The 25202-nt window shown below is 39.6% G+C and overlaps 3 protein-coding genes across 16 annotated transcripts in view; 1 reads left to right on the top strand and 2 right to left on the bottom strand.

Annotated features, from left to right (window-relative positions):
* LOC107199766 (transmembrane protein 14C-like) overlaps positions 1 to 815 on the bottom strand; it is an 11445-nt gene extending 10630 nt beyond the window's left edge. Inside the window, exon 1 of the mRNA XM_033512075.1 lies at positions 716 to 815. The gene's annotated coding sequence lies outside the window, so the exon portion shown is untranslated. The remainder of the gene's footprint in view (positions 1 to 715) is intronic.
* PAK1IP1 (PAK1 interacting protein 1) overlaps positions 1 to 11638 on the bottom strand; it is a 16884-nt gene extending 5246 nt beyond the window's left edge. The window contains exons 1-11 of one of the 5 annotated variants that reach the window (XR_004495924.1): positions 10890 to 11634; positions 9418 to 9580; positions 7405 to 7525; positions 7244 to 7318; positions 6574 to 6626; positions 6005 to 6150; positions 5817 to 5914; positions 5040 to 5139; positions 3755 to 3878; positions 2880 to 3152; positions 780 to 893 (exon numbers count right to left, since the gene is read on the bottom strand). Coding sequence is in view for 2 of the 5 variants with exons in the window: in XM_015617225.2 (XP_015472711.2) it covers positions 2992 to 3152; positions 3755 to 3878; positions 5040 to 5139; positions 5817 to 5914; positions 6005 to 6150; positions 6574 to 6626; positions 7244 to 7318; positions 7405 to 7525; positions 9418 to 9580; positions 10890 to 11432 (1584 nt within the window). In the remaining 3 variants the exon portion in view is untranslated. Of the gene's footprint in view, positions 1 to 715; positions 911 to 2692; positions 3153 to 3754; positions 3879 to 5039; positions 5140 to 5816; positions 5915 to 6004; positions 6151 to 6573; positions 6627 to 7243; positions 7319 to 7404; positions 7526 to 9417; positions 9581 to 9877; positions 9929 to 10889 lie in introns of those variants that run through there. The other 4 variants (XR_004495925.1, XR_004495926.1, XM_015617225.2 and 1 more) reach the window with 4 other exon arrangements.
* LOC107199764 (tRNA selenocysteine 1-associated protein 1-like) lies at positions 10548 to 25202 on the top strand. Of its 10 annotated transcripts, XM_033512072.1 has the most exons (11): positions 10551 to 10665; positions 12084 to 12246; positions 13640 to 13720; positions 14759 to 14835; positions 14932 to 15065; positions 15646 to 15777; positions 16672 to 16791; positions 19171 to 19366; positions 19945 to 19990; positions 20559 to 20727; positions 23857 to 25202. In XM_033512072.1, exons 4-10 carry the CDS (start codon positions 14806 to 14808, stop codon positions 20693 to 20695), a joined length of 795 nt encoding a protein of 264 aa, XP_033367963.1. In that variant the 5' UTR covers positions 10551 to 10665; positions 12084 to 12246; positions 13640 to 13720; positions 14759 to 14805; the 3' UTR covers positions 20696 to 20727; positions 23857 to 25202. The 10 variants fall into 10 exon arrangements, with proteins under 10 accessions (XP_033367964.1, XP_033367965.1, XP_015472720.1 ...); XM_015617229.3 differs by having other exon boundaries at positions 20559 to 25202; XM_015617230.3 differs by lacking the exon at positions 10551 to 10665 and adding an exon at positions 11102 to 11125 and having other exon boundaries at positions 20559 to 25202.

Here is a 25202-nt window from a genome sequence, read left to right as displayed (position 1 = left end):
TATAGCTCTTGTATGGAACACTTAGAGGGTTTTCGGGACCTCCAAATTACAAACTAGTGCACCAGAAAAAGCAGTCTTCTGCTGTAGAAGTTATGCAACAGTGGGAGATGGAAAACATCTTGTAAAGAAAATGTTGTTTTGTTTTGTTTTTTTTAAACCGGAAAAATGTAGAGATGTTTATAACTACCTACAAAGCTAAACTCTTTATCCTTTCCAAGTGCTGAAACTGATTTTCTTCTTGTAAATGGTCCTCCATGATTTTATTCCAATTGTTCATGCATTTCCTTCCCGTGGACCTTTCACCATATAGAAAGGAAAAGTACTCCTGCAGCCAGATCCCTGAACTGAGTGGGTTTGACTCCTCTTCATAATAGAATGCATAAAACATGAGAGGCCTATACTTTCTGCAAAATGCAGTTTTCCGTAGCTGCATTTAAAATTTTTTCCATCTTTATGAATTAGCCTAATGGTGAGAAAGTGGAGAGCGGTTTAATTCCTTTGTGGTTTAAATAGGAATTTCCTCCCTCTGCAAAGTGCCACAGCCAAAAGGGATCTAAGCTATACTGGATGGGATTTCCTTTTCAATTCAAGCTGTGCAATAGTTATGAGGTTAAACCTTTATTGGCAACTGCTTTATGATCCAGCACAGGATTCCCCAAGAGGTGAAGTAGGAAAACTGGAAGAAATCCACAGCTGCTGGAGCTGTTGAACTCACCTAGGGCTCAGCTGAGATGCTGCTCCCTGAGCTGCTGTTTCTTGCAGCTATGGTTCCATCTCTTCTCCCAGTGTCACGCACACCCACCCCTTCTGATAGCGATGGCTGTGTCACCACTGACATCTCCACTCCCTGCACTGCTGCCTCCCCTCCACGATTCTAAGCAGTTCCCTGAAAACTAGAATGGATAATGTGCTGAAAAGGAAGATGTGCACAAAGATAAAACAACAAATTGCCAAGTACTCATTAGTAGCAGAGTATTCATTCAAGGTATAAAAAATACGGGTTTTCCCCTAAGGACTGTTCTCTGTCTCCACAAATTGTTCTGAATCTCATGAGATGTGTAATTCTTTGTTATTAAACAGGGGGTTTGGATTTTTATAAATGTGTAATATTTACTTCTAAGTCCAGACTTTAGAACCCAAATTCTATGGAAATTTTGCTTTTTAATCTTAAAATTATGTGCAGACTGGATTTTTTCCTAGTGCTTCGGCAAACCTGGTTTTGCAATTATGATGACTGTGTCCATAAGCTCATATATTTAAAAATTCAAACAATAAAAACTGGTGTAGTAGAGGCAGACGTTTTGTCAAGGACAAGCTAAGCAATATCAGATAGATGTAACACTTTACAAGTGAAATCACTGTACACAATTCCCTTATTTAAGCTTATAATTTTTGCATCTTATATTTGCCATAAAAGCCTTATGAATTAAAAATCTGTTTTGGCACCTTTCTATCAAGTCAAGAAACCATTTGAATATCAGTATCAATGGGAAACCATGCTATATTATCAGCATGTGTTTGTGAACACAGACATTTAGGGTATCATTAAAATAAAAAGCTGTGTGAGCTCAAACTTTATCCCTTTATTGCTGAGTTAAACGGAACTTGCATAAATCGACTATATTGAATATCCAAACAAGGGGCTCTGATGATTTATCTATGTAAAGAAAACAGAAGTTACAGAAGGACACCCACTTCCAAGATAACACTGCTACTGCTACAATTCTGCTACTGCCACTGCTACTGAACAATTCTGTAACACCACTGATGATGCTTATTTAGTTTCAGTGTCAGAGCACAGAGCTGAATTTGAGTTACATCCTGTTTTATATCCCTAAACGAGCCTGCATTCCTGTCTCCAGATTTGGCTCCATCTTTTTTTCTGATTTTCTCTGCTTTTTCTCTTGCTGCACAAATAAGGAGAAATGGATGAAGTGAATCAGAATAAAGCATAATTCCAATTACTCTTTGAAAACAGAAATAGTAATGACTACTCCAGTAGTGCAGAAAACAACATTAACATGACTTACACCTTAAAATAAAGGAAGCATTTAGTTCAGCTTCTTTTACCTTGTTCTCTCCAGCTCAACTTTGTTTTTCCCACTGTATATTTGCTATAAGGCATAGGATAAATTCCTGTTCCCACTGACTGAGAAGGTTAGGAATTTAGTTTTTGTTTAAGTGCAAACAAAAGAGATAGGTGACATTTTACCAGGATGGCAAAAATTTCAAGTGTTACATAATTTTTTTTTAACAACGTGGCTTAGATCAAGGACTTGAAAAAATACAGTGGGAAGGGGAAGAAAAGGTAAAACCTTAATGACATAAACTCTTCCACCTAAAATTATGCATCATAGTCTGAACAAAATGTTTCAGGCATGTGAACCATGGGTGCAAAGATTTTTAAAAAATTTAAATACGTTCAGTATGAACACAGTAAAAAAGCCAAACATTGTGCTTATAAACTCCATGTATAAGTCCACATCAAGAACTAGAAATTGCTGTTTTCCATGAGTGTAAGAATAGCATGTGATGATTGTATTTTAAGTAATTTTTAACATGTTCTTTTTTACAGTTGGAAAAGAAATGCAGGACAAAGGCAGACCATACCTTGAGTCAAATGAACAGTAACATTGTCACCACTAAACTGAAAATGTGTATGTTTTTAATATGCATTTAAGTGAAAAAAAAATTTAACTGAGACAAATGCAACTGTTTTTATTATTTTAGCTGGCTTTTTCAGAGCCAGTTAAAAAGAGTATGGTATTGTTAATATAAAAATATAAACATTACATATTATGAATTTATTTTTGCTTTGTTCACTTAGGGAAAGTTCCCAGAATGATCTGTAAGTTTATTAGGGTAGGAACATGAATTACTTTTAAACAGCACATCAGATCAGATGTATATGTCCGGTTAGATTTACATTCTTAAAAAAACTAGGGCAACACCAGCATTTGCAGGTAGACACAGGAGAGAAAGTAGCTGCCTTCATGCCAAGCTATTCTGTTTCTTTTTCTTCTTTCGCACTGGAACTTTCAGCTTTTGTTTCCCTGGAATAATTTTTCTCTTTCTTTTTGCTGTTTTAAGCCTTTTAGTAGTCCAAAAATCTTTGTTTATCTCGGCTACAGATGATTTGTCATCTTCTGTTTCTGAAAAAAAGCAAGGAATTATTTACACTGACCTTTATGTCCAGTCTTTGTAGTCTAAATGGCACAGGACTTATTTGTATCTTATTTTAAAAAAAGGGTTTTAAATAGCTTTTTATTTTACAGTGTAAAGTGCCATTTATGCTAGTTTTGCCTGTAAAATTAAAATATATAAAGATCAAGTATGTAAATAGATTACAATGCAGGAAAACAACAGCAGAAAACCCAAACAAATCTCAGCTAGACTTTGTAAGTTTGCCCAGCTCTAGTGGCCTCAGGCCTTATTTTGCTTATAGGAAAACAAGACATGCAATTCTACCAACTGTTTATTTTCTTATCTATCTCAAAAGCTTCACTTGGGTTCCTCAGTATATTCCAGTAAACAGAAAGAAAACTTTAATAAAAGTGAAAAAGAGTTCTTATGTTCTCCAACAAACATATGGGCTTGAGACACTATCAGATTGGTAAGTGTATCTGTATCACTTGCCAGCATCACACCCCCACTTCTTTAAAATACCAGAACACTTTCCAATGGATATAGTAGAAACCTCCAACTTGGTGTATTCCATTTCACATTAACAATTCAAAATACGAAATTCTGTTACCTTGAGATGTTGCAGTTTTATCAGAGTTTTTTTTCACTTCTGAAGCTTGGTCAAGCCATACTGCAAGACATGTCAGCCTAGCTTTGGTATTGACTTCACACAGTAAAGATGGCCCATCTTTAATCTGAAGAAAACATAAAAGAAAATTATTTAAACCTTATTTTATTTCTGGTTAAATTTAACAAAGTATTTGTAGTGAGAAGACATCTTACTGCCCACTTTCATTGTTAGGCAATTGTATCACTCAGCTCTTGGAATACAAATACTCTGTTAGAGATATCAGGGGATAAAGTGTCACAGACACATGTGGAGTGTTAACACCATCAACCCACTGGAAACTACTGTACTAGGATATTCTACCCCTCAGAGCTGGACAGAGCAGCCCACACAGTTATGCAAAACTTTTCCTGCAGGAGAAAGGAATTTGGTCAAAATAAATACAGTGTTACATGGAAAGGTAAAGAGTTCCCTGATTACTCTGTCAATTCTGTCCAAGTGGAATAGAAATATAAGGTGAAAAGGTAAGAGGGAGATCACTCCTGCACTTACAAGTATAAAATAATCAGAGTGGGTGAAGTTAAAAACGGGCAAATTCAGATTTGAAGTGTATATATGTTGAGAAATAATTATATGAACTATCCAAGATACTTACTGTAAAATATAGTAGATCCTTTGTAACTAGGCAATAAATTTTAAAAATCTACTTCTGATTTTAAGAGCAAATAATAAACATAATAAACTTTAAAGATCATGATTTTTTGTTGAACTGTGCTACTCAGAACTGCTTGAAAATACAGGAAATAAAAGTACACAGTACATTTATGTATTTTAATTTTTCTAAAGGATAAGTTCCTCCCCTGACATGAAAAACCACCTTCCCCTGCCCAAACCAGACTTTGTTTTTAAAAGAGTAGCAACAGTCACCAACATTACAAAAATTGACAACTGTCCTTACATAATCATAACATACATAACTGATTAGATAGTCATAAGCCTGGCTAGGTCTGATACGAAACATGACTTTATGTAAAGTGGAGGTGAGATCTCATAATATCATTAGATTTTATAGTTTTTTTATTAAAATAAACAATGATAAAAAAATACAAGTGCCTAAATATTTGTGCACATACATCTCTACTGAACATAACATGGAAGTAGATTGTCTTATCCACATTTCAGATAAAATTTCCACAGTGATTTAAAATGAACTCTTACAAAAGAACTGTCTGCAATTCTGGTTCTCTGTTAATTTTCTTAAATGTAACAAGCAGTCTAATACACCAACCTTATCAAGATCCAGATTCCACATTTTAATGTAACCGTCACTGGATGCAGTAACAATAACATGCTGTCCTTCTCTTTCAAAACTATAAATAGCTTTTATTCTGTGAAAAGGAAAACGTTTTTACCTTATAGCATCACAGTTCACTTCAGTAAGCTGAGAGAAATTAAAGATTAACAGGCAACAATATAAAAAATCAGTTTGAACAAAAAAACCAAGTGTCAGGCAGGATCTTAGATCTGCTTTGAGTACTGTCATTTATATTAGGAACATTTGCCTTTCCTAGGCTTATTAGGATTCAATTCAGAACTCCTTAATACTTTAAAGCATACACTATTAGACACATCAGTGACATTACTGATAATGCTTTTATGTTTTGATGAATTCAAAGAAACATTTGGACAAATATTTGGTATTCAAAAACAGAATACATGATCACATTCCTATTGCTTGAACTGAAAGAAACTGATTTGTTTTTTTGAAGCATTCTAAAGAATCAGATTCAGTAAAGACTGGTTAAACACGAACACACACACACACAGAAATTTAGAACAGTAATATTTTTTCTTCTGTACCTTATTCTTTTTGTAACATGCATGGACAGCACAGTACTTGTGCTCATACAAAAAGCAAACAAGTCTGTTTGGAATTTAACACATAAATAAATTCACTTTCTATACTAAAACAAAAGCAAAATATGCTAAACATTACAAGCCATTGAACTTTAGAGAGGACTCAGCATTGTCATAAAAATTTCAATAGTAAACAAATACAGAATACCTGTTTTCATGAGCTTTAAATTCACAGAGGCATTTTTGAGAGTCACAGCTGTAGAACCTAATAATTTCATCATCTCCAGCTATGGCAAGGATAGAATCCTTGGAATGGGAAAAGAGAAATGCAAGTGTGATTAATTTCATATATTTCAAACCAGTTAACTTTCCAACTTCTCTCATTTTTGTACTTACTGTAATAAATCTAAGTGAAGAAATCCTCTTCTCTGTTGTAATGGTGCCAGTGATTGAAGCTGTGTCAAGTCTGTAGATATCCACTTTGTTTGTTATCACGGTCACATACTTCTCACCATCAGGGGACCATTTAATTATGTGTGCATCTGTATACATTGATACAGAGAATTTAGAAGTAAGAATCTTTAGAAGCTGCTAGACACTGTTTTCTACCTAGACCTAAGAAAATATTCAGTGAAAAATCAAATAAACTAAAATAAACAGCTATGCTCTTAAGCGTATATTTATGATTATCAGAATCAAGAAAAACAAACTAAAACACATTTATTTAAATGTTCTGACCTCAAATTTCAAAGAAGAAAATTATTTACTTTAGTGGTACTATGTTTTGCTTTTGCTAAATGATTATTATTAAGAACATGAGCTTACATATGCTTGCCTGCACGTGTAAAAAGACATTGTGAAAGTTGGCAATCAGCTGATTTGATTAATTCAGTCAACTTTTCTTTACACAAAAATTAAAACTGTCAAATTGCACTTAATTAGTGGATTTAGATTGATAAACTTACTTTGCTTCAGGTTTTTGATGAAGGCTGATCGTCCTTCAACAAGGTTCCAAGTTCTAAAACACAAAAACAGGTAACGTGCATTCTGGTTAAAAACAGCACAGCAAAACTGAAATCCAATCTGCTGACATGAGGCACCCAAAGGAAGCTTTTAAGCCTCTCTATGCACTTTTCTGCCCTCCTAATGCAAGACAAAATGATGAGTTCCTATATTGCTTGCATGCTATAATGTTGAATTTGTGTTATTTATTTTCTAAACCACCATTTGCAATACTGAGCCCAAAAGGAGGTCAATAGCAATTTATGCTGTTAAAATAGCATTTTATGTCTATAAAACAGGTATCTATAGCAACATGGAAACACTCCAGGTGAAAAATCACACTAAACAAAACCTGTCACTTTTCAAAAGTTTAGGCAAATTGTGTTCCAAAATCAAATATATTTATACATCTACAGGTGACTTGTGAAGAGTCAGAGCTCACAAGAAGAAGGTATGAACAGCTGGCACTTAGAACTTCAAAAGACAACCCAATGGATCTTTGAACCACTTGGTAACAAATATGTTTTATCACTGTTGTATGGCCTAGTCCCAGCACGGAATTGTTGCTTATAACACCTTATTAAGAATTACTGAATTATGATTCTCAGCATTCCTTCATCAGTTTTGACTCACCTTAATGTTTTATCTGTTCCAACTGACAAAGCTAATTTCCCAGACGGATGAATAGAAAGAGATGTCACATGTCCCCTGATAAAAACAAAACATTAGTCACATATATTATTTACAAGGAAAATAGACATGAAAATGTACGTGAATATGATTAAGAAACTCACTTATGTGCCTTAATGGATTTCAGACATTCCCATCTCTTTGTGTTCCAGATACAAATGAGTCCATCTTCAGCCCCACTCAGTAGATGTGCAGTCCCATAGAACTCCAAACAAGTTATTGTGCCTAGAAATACAATTAACATTGTTGTACACACCGAACAGTTATTGCACAAATTAACAGAGAACATACAACTTAACAGAAAAGCTTCTTCCAACAAGGCATGCCAGCTACTACCCTAACCTTGGAAAAATCTAAATTATTTCCTAAGTATTTCTTAAAAAAAGCCCTCAAATTTTCTTGCTCTGTTCAATAGTTTGATACACTCTATCAGGCACCCTTTACCCACACACATCTGAACTCCATCTGGTCTGTTCTCTGTCACAGCAGTACCCAAATGCTGTGGCAGAGATGGCAGAGAGCTTCTATTAGTGATAGGAATGCTCCCATATCAAAGCCCTGCTCCTGACACACAGCATAATTTACTGTACATGCTGCTTCCCTCTAATCACCAGATATATCTTACATGAGTTAAATACAGCTACCATGCTCAGTCTAGATCCTGGATCTTTTTGGTTAATCAACACTGAGCTACAAATGACCCAAAGATTTATTTGGACAGCCAAGAACAGATAACTGTTCCAATGATATAGACAAAAGGTGCACCCTCAGCAAGTCTGCAGATGACACCAAGCTGTGTGAGTGGTGAGGGATGGGATGCCATCCAGAGGGATATGAACAAGTTCAAGTAGTGGGCCATGAGAACCTCAGAGTTCCACAAAGCACAGTGCAAGCTGGTATCAGCACAGGCTGGGGGATGGACAGATTGAAGGCAGTTCTGCTGAGAGGAACTTAGGCTTGTTGAGGGATGAGAGACTGGACATGAGCCAGCAATGTGTGCTTCCAGTCCACAAGGCCAAATGTGTCCTGGGCTGCATCAAAGGCAGCATGGGCAGCAGGTTGAGGAAGGGGATTCTGCCCCTCTGAACAGCCTCTGCTGTTCTGAGACCCTACCTGGAACACTGCATCCAGCTCCAACAGGTCCCCAGCATAAGAATGATGTGGACCTGTTGAAGCTAGTCCAGAGAAGGGCCATGAAGATGATCAGGGAGATGGAATATCTCTCCTGTGAGGAAAGGCTGAAAGAATTGGAATTGTTCAGATGGGAGGAGGCTGCAGGAAGACTTTATTGTGGCCTTCCAGTACTTGACGGGTGTTTATAAGAAAGATAAGGAAAAATCTTTTAGCAGGGCCTGTTGTGAATAGGACAAAGGGTAATGATTTTTGACTAAAGAGGGTCAGTTTAGATTAGATGTAAGAAAAAAGGGTTTTTACAAGGACAGCAGCGATACACTGTAACAGTTGTCCAGACATGTGCTTGACACTCCATCTGTGGAAACATTCAAGGCAAAATTAGATGGGGCTTCTGCATAACCTGATCTGGTTGAAGATGTCCCTGCTCACTGCAGTGGGGTTGGACTAGACGACCTTTAAAAGATCCTCTCCAACCCAAACTGTTCTGTGACTCTATCATGTACTTTGCAGTTGGAATTCAGGCAGCACATACAAAGAGAAATGTACCAGGTTAACTCCTCTGGCAGCAGCAGCCTGCTCGCACACACAAACTCTCTCTTTTGTGTGGCTCATGCACACTTTTGACAGGACAGTAACACTAGGAAAGACGGTAACTGGGAGTAGGCATGGTCTAGATAAACTGTCCTGATAGAAGAAAAATAGCACATAAGCCATTTGTGGGTCATAACTTCTTAATCAGTTAATACTACAAATAATTTAAAGAAGCAGCAATATTTTTGAGCTAATACCAAAATATTTTTTTTTTACCTTTTATACTCAAAATCTTACCTTGTTTGTATCATCACACCATCATGGCTGCAACACCATGTTGCTACACTACTTATTAGAAAAAAGAAAAATCAGTTTTCTTCTTCTGGCAAAGGCCAGTTTTTCAGCTACAATTTTTTATCATTAATATTTTTAACAAAGAAGTGCTCCATTACCATTGTGCTGTAGCAGTGCTCCATGTTCTATCTTCTTTTTCATGTCATAGATTTGGATTGTCTCATCTCTGCTCCCAGTGACCACATATCTGTTATTCACTGCTACTGCTGACAACGAGGCAGAGTGGGCATGATGTGTAAAATCAGGGGCGACTGTCCAGGACTGCAAATGTAAAACAAACAGGTCTTTCTCAAGCTTACCATAAAAAGCTTCCACTTCATTGTCCTGTAATTTTATTTTTTAAAAGCAAAAGCTGGAAAAGTATATGTTTCAAAATCAGAATCACCAAATCAAATAGGCTGGAAAAGACCTCTGGGATCATCACATCCAACCCATGACAGAACATCACCATGTCAATCAGACCACGGCACTGAGTGCCACATCCAGTCTCTCCTTCAACACCTCCAGGGATGTTGACTCCACCACCCACCTCAGCAGCCCATTTCAATGTCTAATCACCCTTTCTCTGAAGAAATTCTTCCTAAGGTTCAACATAAATGTCTGCTGGCACAGTATGAGGCCATGTCCTCCTGCCCCTGTCACTGGCTGCCTGAGAGAAGAAGCCAACCCTCCTCTAGCTACATTTCAAGCAATTGTAGAGAATGATAAGGTCCACCTGAGCCTCCTTTTCTCCAGACTAAAAACCCACAGCTCCCTCAATCACTCCTGATTGGACTTGTGCTCCAGACCCTTCAGCAGCTCCACCGCCTTTCTTTGGACCTGCTCCAGCATCTCAATGTCTTTTCTGAACTGAAGGGCCCAGAACTGAACACAGCACTCGAGGTGTGGTCTCACCAGTACAGGGGGAGAAATTATACTTAGCTGTAAGCATAATGAGATCTTACTGAGTTAATGTGCTGTTAGGAGATTACGCCAAAGGATTTAAGCGTGCAAACCGCCCCTTGCCGTAAGCTCTGACGAAGCTGTCTCTGCACAGAGACAAATCCCAAGAGCAAGAGAGAAGGATTCTCTCATTTTTCATCACGGCAGGCCGGAGACACGCCTTCCACCTGGCCCCAGCCCACGTCCCCATCCATCCTCCGCTCCGCGTCGGGAGGAGCGAGCTCGCACCGCGGCCTCCCGCACCCACGTGGCTGCCCGCAGGTTCCGCCACTCCCGAGAACCCTTCGGGGCAGCCAGGGGGCCGAGCCCGGCGGCAAAGGCCGCGGGAGAGGCCGCCCCGCCCCCGCAACGCGCTTTAAGAGCCCCGGCGGCGGCCGGAACCGCGGCTGCGGACGGGCGGGACGGTGAGTGCCGGGGCGGGCGGATAGATGGGGCATTTCCCTCACACGCTTTCCTGGAGGTGTTTGAGACCGGGCTGGATGGGGCTCTGTACACGCTGCTCTAGTGGAATATGTCCCTGGCTATGGCATGGGGCTGGAACTAGATGGCCTCTTAGAGTCCCTTCCAACCCAGACCGTCCTGTGATTCCGTGCTTCTTCCCTCGCCTCATTCCCCCCTCTCCTGTTACCTGGCCGGGCCGCGTGGCGAACCCCAGCAGCACTTGCTCGTAGCACCCCGCCAGCAGCTCCATCCGCCTCCGCACGGCGCCGCCCCGGGGCTCCCGCCGACTCTTCCGCCTCCCGCCCGTCCGCCGCGCTGCCTGCGCCGCTCCGCGCTGGCCCCGCGCCTGGCGTCCGGCAGCGCCCGCTCCCAGCGGGGGAGGAGAATCCTGTGGGAGCCGGCGCGGAGCGGGAAGCGCCGGAGGTAGCGGCGAGGGGTCAGGCTGCGCGCGGGGCAGCCCGCGCAGGGGGGGCCTCGCGGGGCGGAAGCGGCGCTGGCGGTGATGGCGGCGGGGAGGACGAGAGGCGTTAGTGCCGGGATCGCGAGGGGAGGGGGGGAGCGGTGGCCGGGATCGGGGGCTGCTAGCGGGGAAAAGGGGCGCGAACCGATCTATTGGGAACGAGGCGGGGTGGGATGGGCTGGGATGTTCGGCCCTTTCCCTCCCCCGGGGCCGCGGGGCTCCCCCCTCCCTCAGGGCGAGGAGGCCCTGGCGGCGCTTGGGCCGAGGCATCCAGGGAACCAGCCCCTCCCTAGCCCCGGGCCTCGCCGGCTTTTGTTATTATTTCGTCGGGTTGTTTTATTATTTTTTTCATTACTTAATTTCTTATCGCGTAGTACAATAAGTGGGAAGCACGGCCCCGGCGCCAGTGTGGCCGCTTGCGGAGGGCCGCGGCCGGGCGGGGCGCACTTGTGGTCGGGCTCTTCCCGTCGTGCCGAGTGGCTCGGTTAGAGAAATGCGTCATGGCTTGGGCCTGGGCTCGGCCGGGGTCACTGAGCCGGCCCCAAGAGCTCTGGGAGGCTCCCTCATCCCCGTACCCTGACCCAGCGCCTGGTGTGAGCGAAATTAGTGCCGAAGGAAGGGGGGCGGATTGCCCGCTGCCTGGGTGAGCGGTGTTTGCACGGGCAAATCAGGCTGTGGATAGCTTCGCCCACCTTTTTGCCCGTATGAACGCAATAATGCAAAAAAGTGGAATAAAATGAAAAGCTGCTATGATGTGTGTGTAATCCAGTTAAGGATGTGTTTGAATTCTGGAGACTGAATCTGCCCCACTGCTTAAATCAAAGCTAGCTGTGACTGTGGATACAGTTAAAGCAAAAGTAAAAAATGTATTATATTGATATGTGCTGTTTTAACTGCTTTTAAAATGTTTTTGTTTTCTAGTGAAAAGGTCAATATTGGACAGAGAGGCATACAAAACCGGTGTTGCATAAAAGTTGGTGATAACCAACTGAGAAGCAGTTGTATCACTTGCCTCCTGATAGCCTCTTGCAACAAGAGTGCTCTGCTTTGCCGTCTTCCATTAGGTCTGCACAAGTGAAAAGTGGTAAGTTTAAAAAAAAGTTACTGCACAGCTGTGAATTCAAAAATCAGTATTTCAGTGTGGAGAGCATGGAGGAGTTTATGGTTTCTTTTATTAAAAACTAATGTTAGGGGAACAGTGATATTTGCATTAATAATGACTGCCCTCAACAGGAATAAGTTGGTGCTGTTAATTCTTTGTAATGAACATTGGCACGTGCTTCGTTTAGCATATGCTAACCGTACCAGTATTTTAGGCCTGTATTTTAAGGGCTTGTTTCTACTTGACTCTTTTCTTGGCCTCACAGTGGCTGTGGGGATGAAGTCCATAGTTACTCTGAACAGCAGCATGCATGGATGCTGTAATTATGGTTTATGGCTATCCTGTGTCAAGTTAGCCTAATATATTTTCAGAGATAGTGCTCTGAACTGCACCACTCTGCAGGCAAGCCTTTAAGGCATTGTAGATGCTCTATGTTTATTGCATTATGTGGCTATGGATTTAATCAGCCAAGATGTAAAACATTACATAAATTCTTGTGTGGAAAAGAGGACTAGAACTTCAGCAGTCAAGTATCTACACAGGATTTACACCAAATGTACAAAATCAATAGGGGTGAAGAACACCTGTGTGTGAAAGTAAATGCAGAATATTTTGCAAATGAAATTGGTTTTTGCTCTGATTTATATTTGTTGGATGACTAGGGTAAAAAGCCTAAAGAATGGATATTTGGATCAACAAAGGTACATATCTTTCCAGGAAAGTATGTCCACTGGTTTGGTGATGTAAATGTAAAGCAGTAAATTGTTCTTCTCTGTTTTTGGTTTTGACAGTAATGATTAAAATGTGCATGTGGAACAGGCAAGAGAGGGAGGAGAAAAGGTGCCAAGAAAGATCATGCTTGCTGTGTCCTCATCCTGCTTTTATTTCTTGTATTATTTAGCATATAGGAAGTACCACTGTACTGCTGCTTGTTTTTAGCTGCAAAGTTTGTGGTACAAGTAAATTTAAATTTGCCTAAAAGGGGAAGAAACCAGGGGAGGTTGTACAAAACATACTGAAGCCTGTATCTTTTGCCTCTTTTAACTATTATGTTCTTTTGGATTACTGGGTTGTTACAAATGTAGGTGTTTCAGAATTAAGGGTCAGATATAGATGACTTAAAAGATCTCTAGAATTTACTAGTGCTTTGGATGGTGGGAAAACTTTGTGATCTATTAAAGTTTAGGACAGTGAAGATTACATCTAATCATAATCCGGTTTGCCATATATCCTTTTTATCCCCATTCTTTTAGCAGTGACAAAAAATGAAGTTCTGAATTAATAACATTGAATCATATGGTGGGGTGAAAATATTTGGAAGTAATTAATTAGGATAAAATCCTTCATCTTGTTTTTCTCCCTCACATTTTTTCAGCTGAAGGAGTGTGATAAATTGAACCTGTGCAGTCATACTGTTGAAGAAGGACAGAAGACAATTTGAACCATGGCAAGCCAGGTAAGATCATTTAGTCAGAAATACAGGCTTGCAGTGCCTAAATGGATTCCAGAACCATACTCAGAATTCCTAATAAATGTAAAGCTGACATAGCTAGCTTGCTCTGAGTTGGGTGTTCTTTTAGTCCTATGATTTCTTCCGGCAATGTGGTAATTGGTGGCTGTCCTCATGACACTTAATTGTGTCAACTCAAGCAGGTTGGGGGAGCATTACATTAAGCTTTGGAGTTTGCGTTATTTGAGCGCGAGTTCTTCTGAAGGACCTTGCGCATAACACTCTCTATATAAGGTACATGTGGAGATGCTATAGAGGAAGAACATAAAAGCCTGCGTAAGTAAATGTTGTGCAACTTCACTCATATTTTTGGAGGTCCTTGTTCTTCAGAATCTTAATTGAGGGAGGCAACTGGTGTTAATAAGGCTGTTTCCCCTCCTCTTTTGTGTAGTTGCCCCACTCCTTTTTGAACTGTGGTTTTTGGGGTTTTAGGTTTTTTGTGGTTTTGGATTTTTTTTTATTTTTTTCCTTTTTTAATTTTTTTTTTTAATTTTTTTAGTCTTCCTTGAGAGGCACTTTTTATGCCTCTCTCTTCCTGGCCTTGCATCTGTGTTTGAGTTTTCCCTCAGCCAAGCTAGTGCCTGTTCCTGGTCTGCTTTCTCCTTAAATTCCATTAATTGGCCTCTTATTGTTCCTGGCCTGGGAGAGTGACTCGCTGCTGGGTAGTGAGGAGAGGCATCTCACAGAAGAAGAATTCCTAGTTGAGGGGAGATAGGGACAGCAAAGATCGCTTCTAAGCAAGAGTGACAATTTCCCTGCCTCTTCATCATGCAGACTGTGCTGCAGCAGGGGTTTTTGCATCCTGGAGCTCAAGCGGAACACAGTCCAGTCCTGAAGCTAATTAACATTTAGGATTGGCCGGCATCAAAGGGCTGTCTGGTTTGTCCCTAATTCCCAGAGGAAGCTGTCAATCCTTTAGCCAGCTTGACAAGTCAGGGGAATATGGCTGTTCATACAATCCTTTGGCTCTGTTATTTTTGCCAGGCGTTTTCCCCAGAGGCTGCTTTCCCTCATGGGAGGCGGAGGGAGAAATGGGACCCCAGGCTTCTTTCAAGGGCAAGGTGAATATGGGGAAATCACCTGTGGTGATGGGGAGTGGGAGGGAGGAATGTAAATGAGGCTAAATACTATAAAGGCGATTTTTTTTCTCCCTACAGGACTTGATGGCAAAAAAAAGAGAATGTCTCCAGGCCTACAGCTGGTGGAGAACACCACAGAAGAAACGGAAGAAAAAGAACAAAATAAAACCGGGAAGAATAGAGTTTGTCCCTAGTAGTACTAACACAACCAGGTAAAGACCTTTGGAAAGGAGCAGCTCTGACCCTTTATCTGTTTTAAATTGCTAATGACTAATGAATGCCATAAATTACTTTAAAAATGCTGAAATGGCACACCTGATGCCTGTACACTGAGTATTGCTAATCGAATTGTATTGCCATTTGAATAGCAAAGATATTTTTTCTTAGTTTATCTCTCATAATCGCTTGAGATGTGATGTCAAAATAATCTTGGCTCTTTTTGAATTCTAGCTGTAACTTAATATTTTTTTCTTAGTATTTTTGGGTGTCCTGCCCTTCAGGACAGCAAATAATCTTCCTAAAGCCACCTTTTAAAAAGATTCTTTAATAAATTTGAATCTTTGTTGAAATGCTTGCAAAAGTGGTAAACAGACTCTGAGAAACTGAGAACTTGCTAGATTGATGGCATTACAGTTCTGTACACTGCTCAGCAGAATTTTGCAGTTAATATTCTTCATATTTTGCTTCCTTATTTGTGCAGTAATAACTACTTGCTTGTATGTTAGCGACTTTAATACTGAAATGAATGGTGTTATTCTCAAACGTAATGGTGGTTCTCTTATCTCTTTAAAGACCGGATTATTCAATATTTGTTGGGGAGCTGACTCCAGAAGTAGATGATTTTCAGCTCTATGACTATTTCCTAAAGAGGTATCCCTCATGTATTGACTGCAAAATAGCAACAGACCTGCTGGGATATTCCAGGTAATGCCTGTGAAAATGTGTTAATGCTGTCAGTATGTTCGTTGCTGTAAGTAATATGCAAGAATTTGAATTTGAACTGGTTTTGAATTTTCTTCAGAGGCAGGGAGAGAGGTGAGCCTGTGGCATTATTGCTTAAATACATAGATCCTTGTGTTTCTAAAACTTTATGGGTATTTTCAGCTGTTAATATGTTAAGCTTCAATTCAGCCAAATGCATATCTGCATGAGAGCAGTTAGATGGTGGGAGAAGGGAGAGCTGTGCATGGACATCTGTGCTTACCTACAGCAGTGTGTCCACTTGTCATGTGCAGTACCAAGGACAAAATAATTCCCTTTATACGTGTGGAAGAGAAGTATAAGGCCTAGAAAATCATAGGTGGGTGGGAGATGGAACTTCTGATATCAGTGAATGATGCCCAATAGAAGTTACAGTGACCAGTTGGAGAGTGAAACAGGGATGAGTGAGTTGGGTGTTCAGAAACTGTAATGGACTAATTCAAGAAACTTAAAAAAAGAGGAAGTAAGAGGGAGAAAATTTAGAAAGAATGTTAGAGCTGTAGAGCAGTAGGAATGGGTTAATACTGATACATTAACTGCTGTAAGTGCAAAAATGGAGGATCTGGTTACTTACACAGATAGCTGTTAACATGTATTGTTTCTCTGGCTTTCAGCAAGTTGCATCTTAATGCTGTCAACAAAGCTTTTTGCTTCTGGCCCAAGTTTTTAATTTTGTTAAAGCATCTTCTGTGCATGTGCACATGTTGAGAGGTTACATAGGCAATAGAAGCTATAGTAGCTACTATTTTCTGTTTTCATGAGGACAGAAATTGAATTAATTGGCTTTGTTACTGTTATGAATACTAGAATTTGTTTTCTCCCTTTTGAAAATTGTAGAGGGTATGCCTTTGTCAGATTTGGTGAGCAAGGTGATCAGATGAGGGCACTGCAAGACTGCCAGAATGCACCAGGTCTGGGGGGAAAACGAATCCGGCTGAGCATAGGAATTTCTAAAAGGTAACAAATGAGTTGTGCATTGATACAGTAATTCTAAATAATCAGATTCTTTTAGCTTTGCCTTTGTGAAGACTGTGGCCCTTGCTATAATTGGTGTACACAATGCAAAGTCAAAAACCACAGAACCACTATGTTTTGCCTGTCTGGATCCATCAACCTCTTTGAGGATTGATTGCTGGGGAAATCCAACTCTTAAGTTTAGCCAGATTGTATAAATTGGGTTTAGCTGCTGTGACCATCCTTAATGCTTTACAGGAGCGAAGCTGAATGCATTTCTAAGTATTTCACGTTTGGGCCTGAAGAAGGTAGAAGGGACATGGTGTTCATTTTTATGCTAGGAAACTTTTCTTCTAGGCCTTTCCCCTTGGCTTAGACAAGGTAGCACATTGTTAGTTTTTAAAGTAGGCAGAGGAAGGAACTCTTTAGTGGAAAAATGCAGAATATAGAGAAGAAGAAGCCAAAGGAGATGTTGATTGAACAGTTTGTTTAGAATACTACTCTTTGCTTCTCAAGTCATTAGGGCAGCAGGAAATTTTAAGTTGATTTGGTTTGAGAGGGATTTTTTTTTTTCTGCCGTCTCAGTTCTCTCAGTCATTTAAGAGAACCCAGGTAGAGACTTGATATCAAATTTGATAAACTTTGATCCAGAATACAGACAGAAATAGAACTTTCAATGCAACCATTTCAGTATATATTCATAAGGTTAGCTTGTGTGTTAGAGGGCTAAAAATAACAGCTCCTGCTTATCTTCCCTGGATAATTTTGCTGATATTGCCTCATTGCTTTGGAACAGAAATGCCCTTACCCAAGAGAGCCCTGTCCAGATATGCTTTGACTAACTTGCTTTAAACATGAGGTCCCAAAGAAAGTTTTATTCACTTCTGCTATCCAGAGGAATGTCAGCAGTGTTTTTAGTTTTTTCTTTCCTACAGAGATGGATGTAGGAGAGAAGTTGGAAGCAGAAGACTGAGACATTATGAAGTAATTTGTTTACTACAATAGTAAGACAATAAAGTAACTATTTATTAGACTGTATGTGTAGCTTCGCAGTAATGAAGCAAAAATGTAATGTGGGTATTGAAATACAGACCACTAATCTACGCCTGTTTCTGATTGGCTGAGTACTAGGCTCTCACAGCATCCAAAAATCCAGCCATCAGAGTAGTTTGTCATTAAGTCACTTACTGTTGCCCTGAAAACTCAGCTTTTGAGCTTGCTGACATAGTTTTCTAAGACTTTCCCAGGATAGTAACTATAAACAGAGATAGGTGTACATTCCTTCTGTTACATGTCTTGTGATGGACATCTCTCATGGCCAGTGCAGTGGGAAAGTGTTATCCTGACCATCCAATCCCTGGCCGTGGTCAGAAACCTATAAATCCTGGGAAGAAAAATAAACTTTCTCTTCCATTCACCACACCTCGAGCTCTGTCTGTGTGATCTATTCATTTTCAGCGGCAACACTTACAATGGAAACCATTTCTGAGCTCCTTCTGTTCGAGTTCTTGGCAAAAAGTCCCAATCTAAATTTTCTGTAGGAAGCTGGAGGTAGAGACATTGGACACTGCAAACACAGGATGTCTGCTTGTATGTAATCAGTGAGGAAATGTCTAAGCATAGGGGATTTCTTGCAATGTGCAGCTGATTTATCCCAATGTTTTCCATGTAGAATATCTCTGTTTTAGAACAGACTGTTCTTGCTCAGTGGTACTTGTCATTAGTCAACTTGGAGTTGTGCCTGGGAAAAATCTGCTCAGGAAAGGGAAAGCAGTGAAAACTAATCACCTGGCCCTTTGGTCTTCATAACTAATGAATTTTGTAATTTTTCTGCTGCTTTGGCTTCCTTCTGGATAATGGCAGTGCTGACTTCACCTGACAGCTAAGCTTTGGCAACTGTTCATGGACCAAAACTCGAGAAGGTGAAGGTAGACATGGTAAATTGACAGGCAGTGTCAGGTGCTGCTCTGAAACAGATAATATGATTTTGCCCCTTGTTTCTGGAAATAACATGATTTCATATTAACAAAAGATGGAAGGACTAATTAAATGTTTAAAGTGTCTTTAAAACAGCAGTATTTGGTAAAGGTCTCTGATCTTAATGAAACATTTTTTTATCAGTAGCTTGCTTAAACAGATACCAAAACTGAATATACATAAATGTAACTTTGGTTAATCCATAGAAATAATTACTTTTGCCATTGGTGAAGGTGAGCATTTGCTCTCCTTATAAACATGAGGTATTGTGCTGTGACAGAAAACTTAGTCAACTCTTTGGAAAAACTTCCTTGTAAATTTGGAGTGTGTGAAGTTGTTTAACTTCAAAACTAGATTTACAGTTGTTTTCAAACTCTTAACTTTATATACCTTCTCACATTTCAGACTGAAAGCAGAATTCCAGCGGTACCAGTCATACAACTATAATGATTATTACCAAGATTATCAGAACTACTATTCCCAGTGGAATTACGATCCCTACGCTGACTACAACTACAGCTCCTATACTCCCTATGATAGCATGCAAGCTGTTGGAGACTGCTCTTTAGGAGATGCTGTTATGGCTCCAGCTGTTTTTGAGGTAAAGATACTACACAGTTAATTACAAAAAAAAGACAACTAACAAGTCATATGGATTGCGTAAATCAGCACAAGAAAGTCCCAAAACTGAAATTATGCAATCAGTTATTATGCAAGTGTGAAGGTTATGTTCAGCATTTTGGATTTAAGTGCTTGAGTGCATCTGTAGAATTAGATATTTTACATACGTGAATAAATATTACTGCATAAATAACAGTTCTGACAGCAGATTTTGTAGTGTTTCACCCTGTTTTTCTGATGTACTTAAAGCAAAATAAAGAATTGTTGTAAGGTGATCATGTCTAGGTCAGTCAGTTGATCAATTACAACTTTCAAAGGTGCCTTTGAAGTGGAACTATACAATGTTTTTTTTAAAAAAACCTAACCAAACAAAAAGACTAAAACCAAAGCATTAAAAAAGCAACACACATCTCACAAGAAACCCTTCCCCAACAAATATCACTTGCTCCTACTTATTTTATGGCTGTGGAAGGAGGGCAATGTTTGGGAGTATTAAATTATTGTGGATTTGTGATGCTTTCTGAAACTGACTATGATTTTTCTATTTTTTTTTTTTAGGAAGCTTCAGCTATGACTGAAATCAATGATGACCTAATAACTGAAGGTAATGATAATTCTATCACTGCAGCTTGAATTTAGCCATAGTTCTGCCCTTTAACAATATAAGCCAGTGATTATTGGATAAAGACTGGGCTATAGGTAAGATGAGGTAGGATTTTAAAGCCAGTAGTGTACACCATGTCAAGTAGAATGGGACATTCTCAACAATGTTTTGCAGTAGGCTTCTTGTAACTTTGCCTTCATTCTCTTTCCAGAATGGTCTGTTGGAGAAGTTGCTGTATCATTGTATCGATTCTGCTAAGATTATTGTATGTTAAGCTCATTAATAGAGACATCTTGTAATAGTGTCCAAAAATTTTAATTAACCCCTAAATCTCTGCTTCATGTGGAAGTACCAGTATAGTCCTAGCATTCGAATACGCCAATTCCAAAAGAAGCTGGACTTTTTAGCTTCGTTAAAATGCTAGGTGAATAAACATTCCACTAGATGTATTAAGTTCTTTAAAGCATTAAATTTACCTAAAGTATGCTTTATTAGGCTTTTACTTCAGATTTCTGTGTGCCAGTCTCCCAAGTCCTGACACTTTTACTTACCAGGCTTTTATTTTCAGATCCACAGCTGTACTTGGATGTTGATGAAATGAACAGACAATTTATGGAGACAAGTGAAGAACTCTATGATGCCCTCATGAATTGTCACTGGCAACCTCTGGATACGGTCACTTCTGACATCCCCTCTGCTATTTAAGTGTCTTATATAGCATGACCGTTATAACCAAGGTGCTAAAATTACATTTCTTCTACATTACTCTAGATCATAAGTTTTAAAGCACAATGATAGGTTGGGGTTTTTTTGCTATGCTTTTGGCAGTTTCTGTAATTTGTTTTGTTTTGTTCATCACTTGGAGCATCTTGAAATCATGTAAATATTCTAGAAATGTAAAGAGTTCAATGGGGTCTAAAGATAGACTTGCCTGTGTAAATAAAATTTTGTTTCTGCAAACTGGCCAGCAAGGGATTTTACTGACATATGCGAAACACCTTCTCTTCTGGCTTGTGAAATTTAGCTGGAGGCAGTAGGGGTATTTCACCTGTCTTTGGTATGGGCATCAGCACTAGTAAGAACTAACTCTCATGTACTTCAAGATACCTAGGCAATCTTAAAAGCTCTTAACATGCTGTACAGTTTTAACATACAGAAGGGTAAACTTTGAGCTGCTGTAGCTGCAAACATTCCAAAGACTTAAGGATGATAGCTAGTGATAATTTTATTTTTGCCCTTCTTGTTAGTCTTCTCATCAGTCTTCTCATCTGACCCTTTACAGCAAAGAAACTGGTGTAATATAATACCTGTTCTTACACATAAAAATCCTTGGAGAAAACACTGTGGTTTAAAGGAGGAAGGAAAACCTGTCAGGAATTAAAGTATCCCAGTATCCCCTTCAACTACGTTGTATGCTGTCCTAAACCTCTGTTATTTTTTCAGTCTTCATGCTTAGATGTTTCATAGTGATGAGTTTGATAACATTTTCATAGGATGGCAGTTCTCAGTTGAAGTCAAAAGAGGTTAGGTGAGATGGCATTGAAGAAAGTTCTGCTTTAAGACAGCGACTTCTGAGTGGCTTCCTCTAAACTGTTCTTACCTGAAAGTATTTTCCAGTCCTAGGGACAGCTTAAGCTCCTGTTACTACTTAATGTACACAAAGTAAATTTCAGGGTGGAAACAAAATAACACTTTTTTGAAGAGAAAGTGGTAGAAATTATCCTATAGCTAATACATCTGAAAGCTACTCAAGGCATTTTGATACTGCCATGTGTGTTTGGGGGCAGTCTAAACCATAATTGCTAGGATGGCAGGTTTTTTTGGTTTTTTTTGCTTTAATGAGTTAATTGCATTGAAGTGGTGGTCATAACCTATATGCTGTTCTTAAATGTGAAACTAGTACTGCATTGCAGAGTGATGACTTGGCATAGCAGGTCCCTTCTACCTGCTCCCCAGAACCTCCCTCTTTTCACAGTTTAATTTCAGCTGGGACTGTGTTTTTGTAAGTCCCACCCATGAAATACAGATGCTCTAAACTAGAAAGGTTTTTTTGGTGTGATACAGGAACTTCATTCTTCCTGGATTTTGTGCATTGCATATGTAGAAGGAGAGAAAACAAAACCCCCTCATTCAGGCAGGGAGATTACTATCACAGTCTTAGAAACTGCTTCCCTACATTGAGAGAACTAGTTGCAAAGTGGTTGAATACTGGGATTTTGTTGGTGAATGTTTCCCTAGTGTGAACTGGTCAGTCTTTGGAGGGGCATAGTAGGGAGATTATTAATGGGAATGTGACAGAAAGTGGAATAAATGAAACAAAGAGAATCTGGATGGGAAAGGGAATTACTTGTATGCCTGTATAGAATAGTTTCACATGATTGCAGAAGGGTGGAAACTTAAGGTAGTAGGTGCAGGATCCTTGAATTTGGATGTGGGGGGTGTTAAACTTTCAAAACTGCTGGATTTGATGTCACTTGAGTTGTAGTGCACAGCTGTGGTGCCTAAGCTTGGTAGTACTAACCAGTTGCTAGGCAAAGGATTTTGTATCTAGCAAGATCGTCATCACAAGCTGGAAGATTATAACCCAGGCACAGACCTGGAAGCTTCCTGCTTTGAAGTGCATATCCTGCTTTGCATAGTGTTACCTAACACCATACTTAAGCTACCACAAGTACTTTGTGGAAACCTTTTATTGTGTTACCAGATGCTAAAGATGTGTGTTGGCTTGGTAGAAATCCTTTAGAGCATCCACTGACTTTTAAGTTTTGGGAGGTTGATCCATGTGTGAATTATGTAATGAGGAGCCCATGTAGTTGTGTGAGTTCACTTACATCAGTACTGTATCACCACAGCACATAAACCTCAAAAGTCAGAGCCTGTATTCACCATATTTATGCAGATTTGAAATATTAGCAAGGTCTCCACACTGCATTAGAGACTGTTTTCAGACATGCACCTTCTGTTCTGGCCTGTAAAGTACCTGTATAGTGAAAATACTGTTTATGAAAAGCAGTGAAAGAGGTTGTTTGGGTCATTAGTTCTGCAAACCTGAGAAATGTTGGGGAATATATTCTTTTTAGTCAGCACAGAAGAAAAGCGAGGTGAAGAAGGGAGTCTGCTGGTTGCAGCCTGTGTGATACTGTTTTAAATAGCTCTGTTTTTTGTCTCCTGATGCTTTCTAGTCTATACTGATTACCAGTTAGGAGTGCATATGTGGGATCATGGTACTGTGTGCAGCACACATTCTTTACTGTAAAGGCACACTGAAAAAACTTCTCTGTATTGGTGTAAGCACAAATTTGGGAAAAAGTGAGCTCATCAGATCTGCTGGCATTCATTACTGAGACTTCTGAGGAAACTTCCAGTGATGGTCCAACTACTGCCTGCATTAGTGAGCTTACACAAAGACCTCAACATGCTCATCATACAGATGCCTGCTCTCAGTTCTACCAAGAGCTGAATGCAGTAGAAACATAAAACAAAAAGCATTGGGAACAATGTTTTCAACACCATGCTATCTCACTTTTGTTATGTTTTGTCTGTTTTACCCAGCTGAAATGTTGTGGGGTTTTTTAAGTCTGATGAGGGGGTTTTTTGAATAATATCTTGTATTGGTTTTATAAACTCTTCTTTTACCTAGCTATGATAGATAGTGCCTTTACCTAAAACCCACTTATTTCTTGAAGAAGAGTAATGTTTTTGTTTTCCACTTCTGTGAACAGAAAAGCTTTAGTACCATGGTTTGAGGGGCTAATCATCCTGCAGTCAGTGAACAGCGAGAAAGAAACAGGCTAAAAACCAGTGAAGACTGAAAAGTGTTCAGAAAGCTTAAATGGTACTTAAGCCGTGAATGTTTCTTTTTGCAGGGATGCTCTTGGACCAACAGCTTCTTTCTAGCGCTACCTCAAAGTAACTTGCAGATATAACTCACAGGGAAGATTGATCAAATGGTGATGATCACTATCATTCTGCTGGAGATATCTATATATATATATTTGCCTTTTGTCTCGTTTTTAATGACATTTATTTAACTTCATTGACTCATGTCAATAGATGTTTGACTACGTCAACAAGTATTTCTGAGTTTCAAGGTATGTCACCATATGGAAATTGTTCTAAATAAGTAAATAAAGTAGCACTTGAATTTACAGAGCAAATGTAGTGTAGATGCATTTAACACTTATGTGGAAGAGAAAATCACATTTACAGCTTAGCTTAATATTCTTAGCATGCATAAAAGAGGGAAGCTTGTTTTAAATTTGTCCAGCTCCTACATGACCAACAGAGGAATGATTTTAGTCAATTTCCCCACACAGGTACCATTCTAGAAGCCAGCATTGTTGTTAACGAATATCTGTTACCAATGGGCACTGCATCCCTCTGTAGCCTTACTTCCCTTCCCCTTAAGCTGAAAGCTAGCATGATAATTGGTTCCCGGACAAAATTAGTAACAAATGCAGGCTAAAATAGGATTTTTTGTGTTTTGATAATTACATTGATGTAGATCTTGACATGCCCATTGTAGAAGCCGACCATCATCCTAAAATTAGTCAGCAGCTGTAGCACACTAGTCATTTACACCAAATGAGGCGGTTCTTGCAAGGTGACTTTTAACATGCATGTTCTAGGATAGGAATTTTCTATGACTGCAAGTCATCCCCCTGCATGTAAAATAGTATTCACAATTGTGGGGCAGAAGAGTAAGAGTGTAGTTTATGAGAAGAAATATGTGGAAAATAATTCCACTGTGCTGGGTATTGGATAATGGTTATCTCCTGTAGATAATGGGACAAAGAAAGTGAGGAGTTAAGTCATGTAGGAGAGCTGGGAAGAGCCTGATGAAGTTCAGAAAAAGCCAGTATGAAGCAGAGATGAGGCAGCACAAAATTCCCCAGTACCATTTCTTCTCACAGTTGTTCCTCTGTAGCTGCTGCCCGTTTACATTTCTGCACACTTTCAGAATCACCCTTGTTTGAGCCCCCCATGATTCCACTCATGCCTCCTCCAGTTCCACACATGCTTTCCTCAGGTGTGTGCTGTGATAAATGTTTTTTGTTTTTCCTGTAGAAGGGGTATGTGGTGCATCAGGGCTCTGTCCTCTGAGTAACATTTTTATTGACTTGTACACAGGGAAGGTGCTTGTGATTTTTCTGCACTCCTCACCTCTATCCTTCCCAGAGATTTGATGCTAAAAATAAAATGTGAAACCATA

Source organism: Parus major, chromosome 2 (assembly GCF_001522545.3).
Source record: "Parus major isolate Abel chromosome 2, Parus_major1.1, whole genome shotgun sequence".
Lineage (NCBI taxonomy): Eukaryota > Metazoa > Chordata > Aves > Passeriformes > Paridae > Parus > Parus major.
The sequence above is the reverse complement of the archived record's forward strand: the minus strand, read 5'-3'. Positions and strand labels throughout refer to the sequence as shown.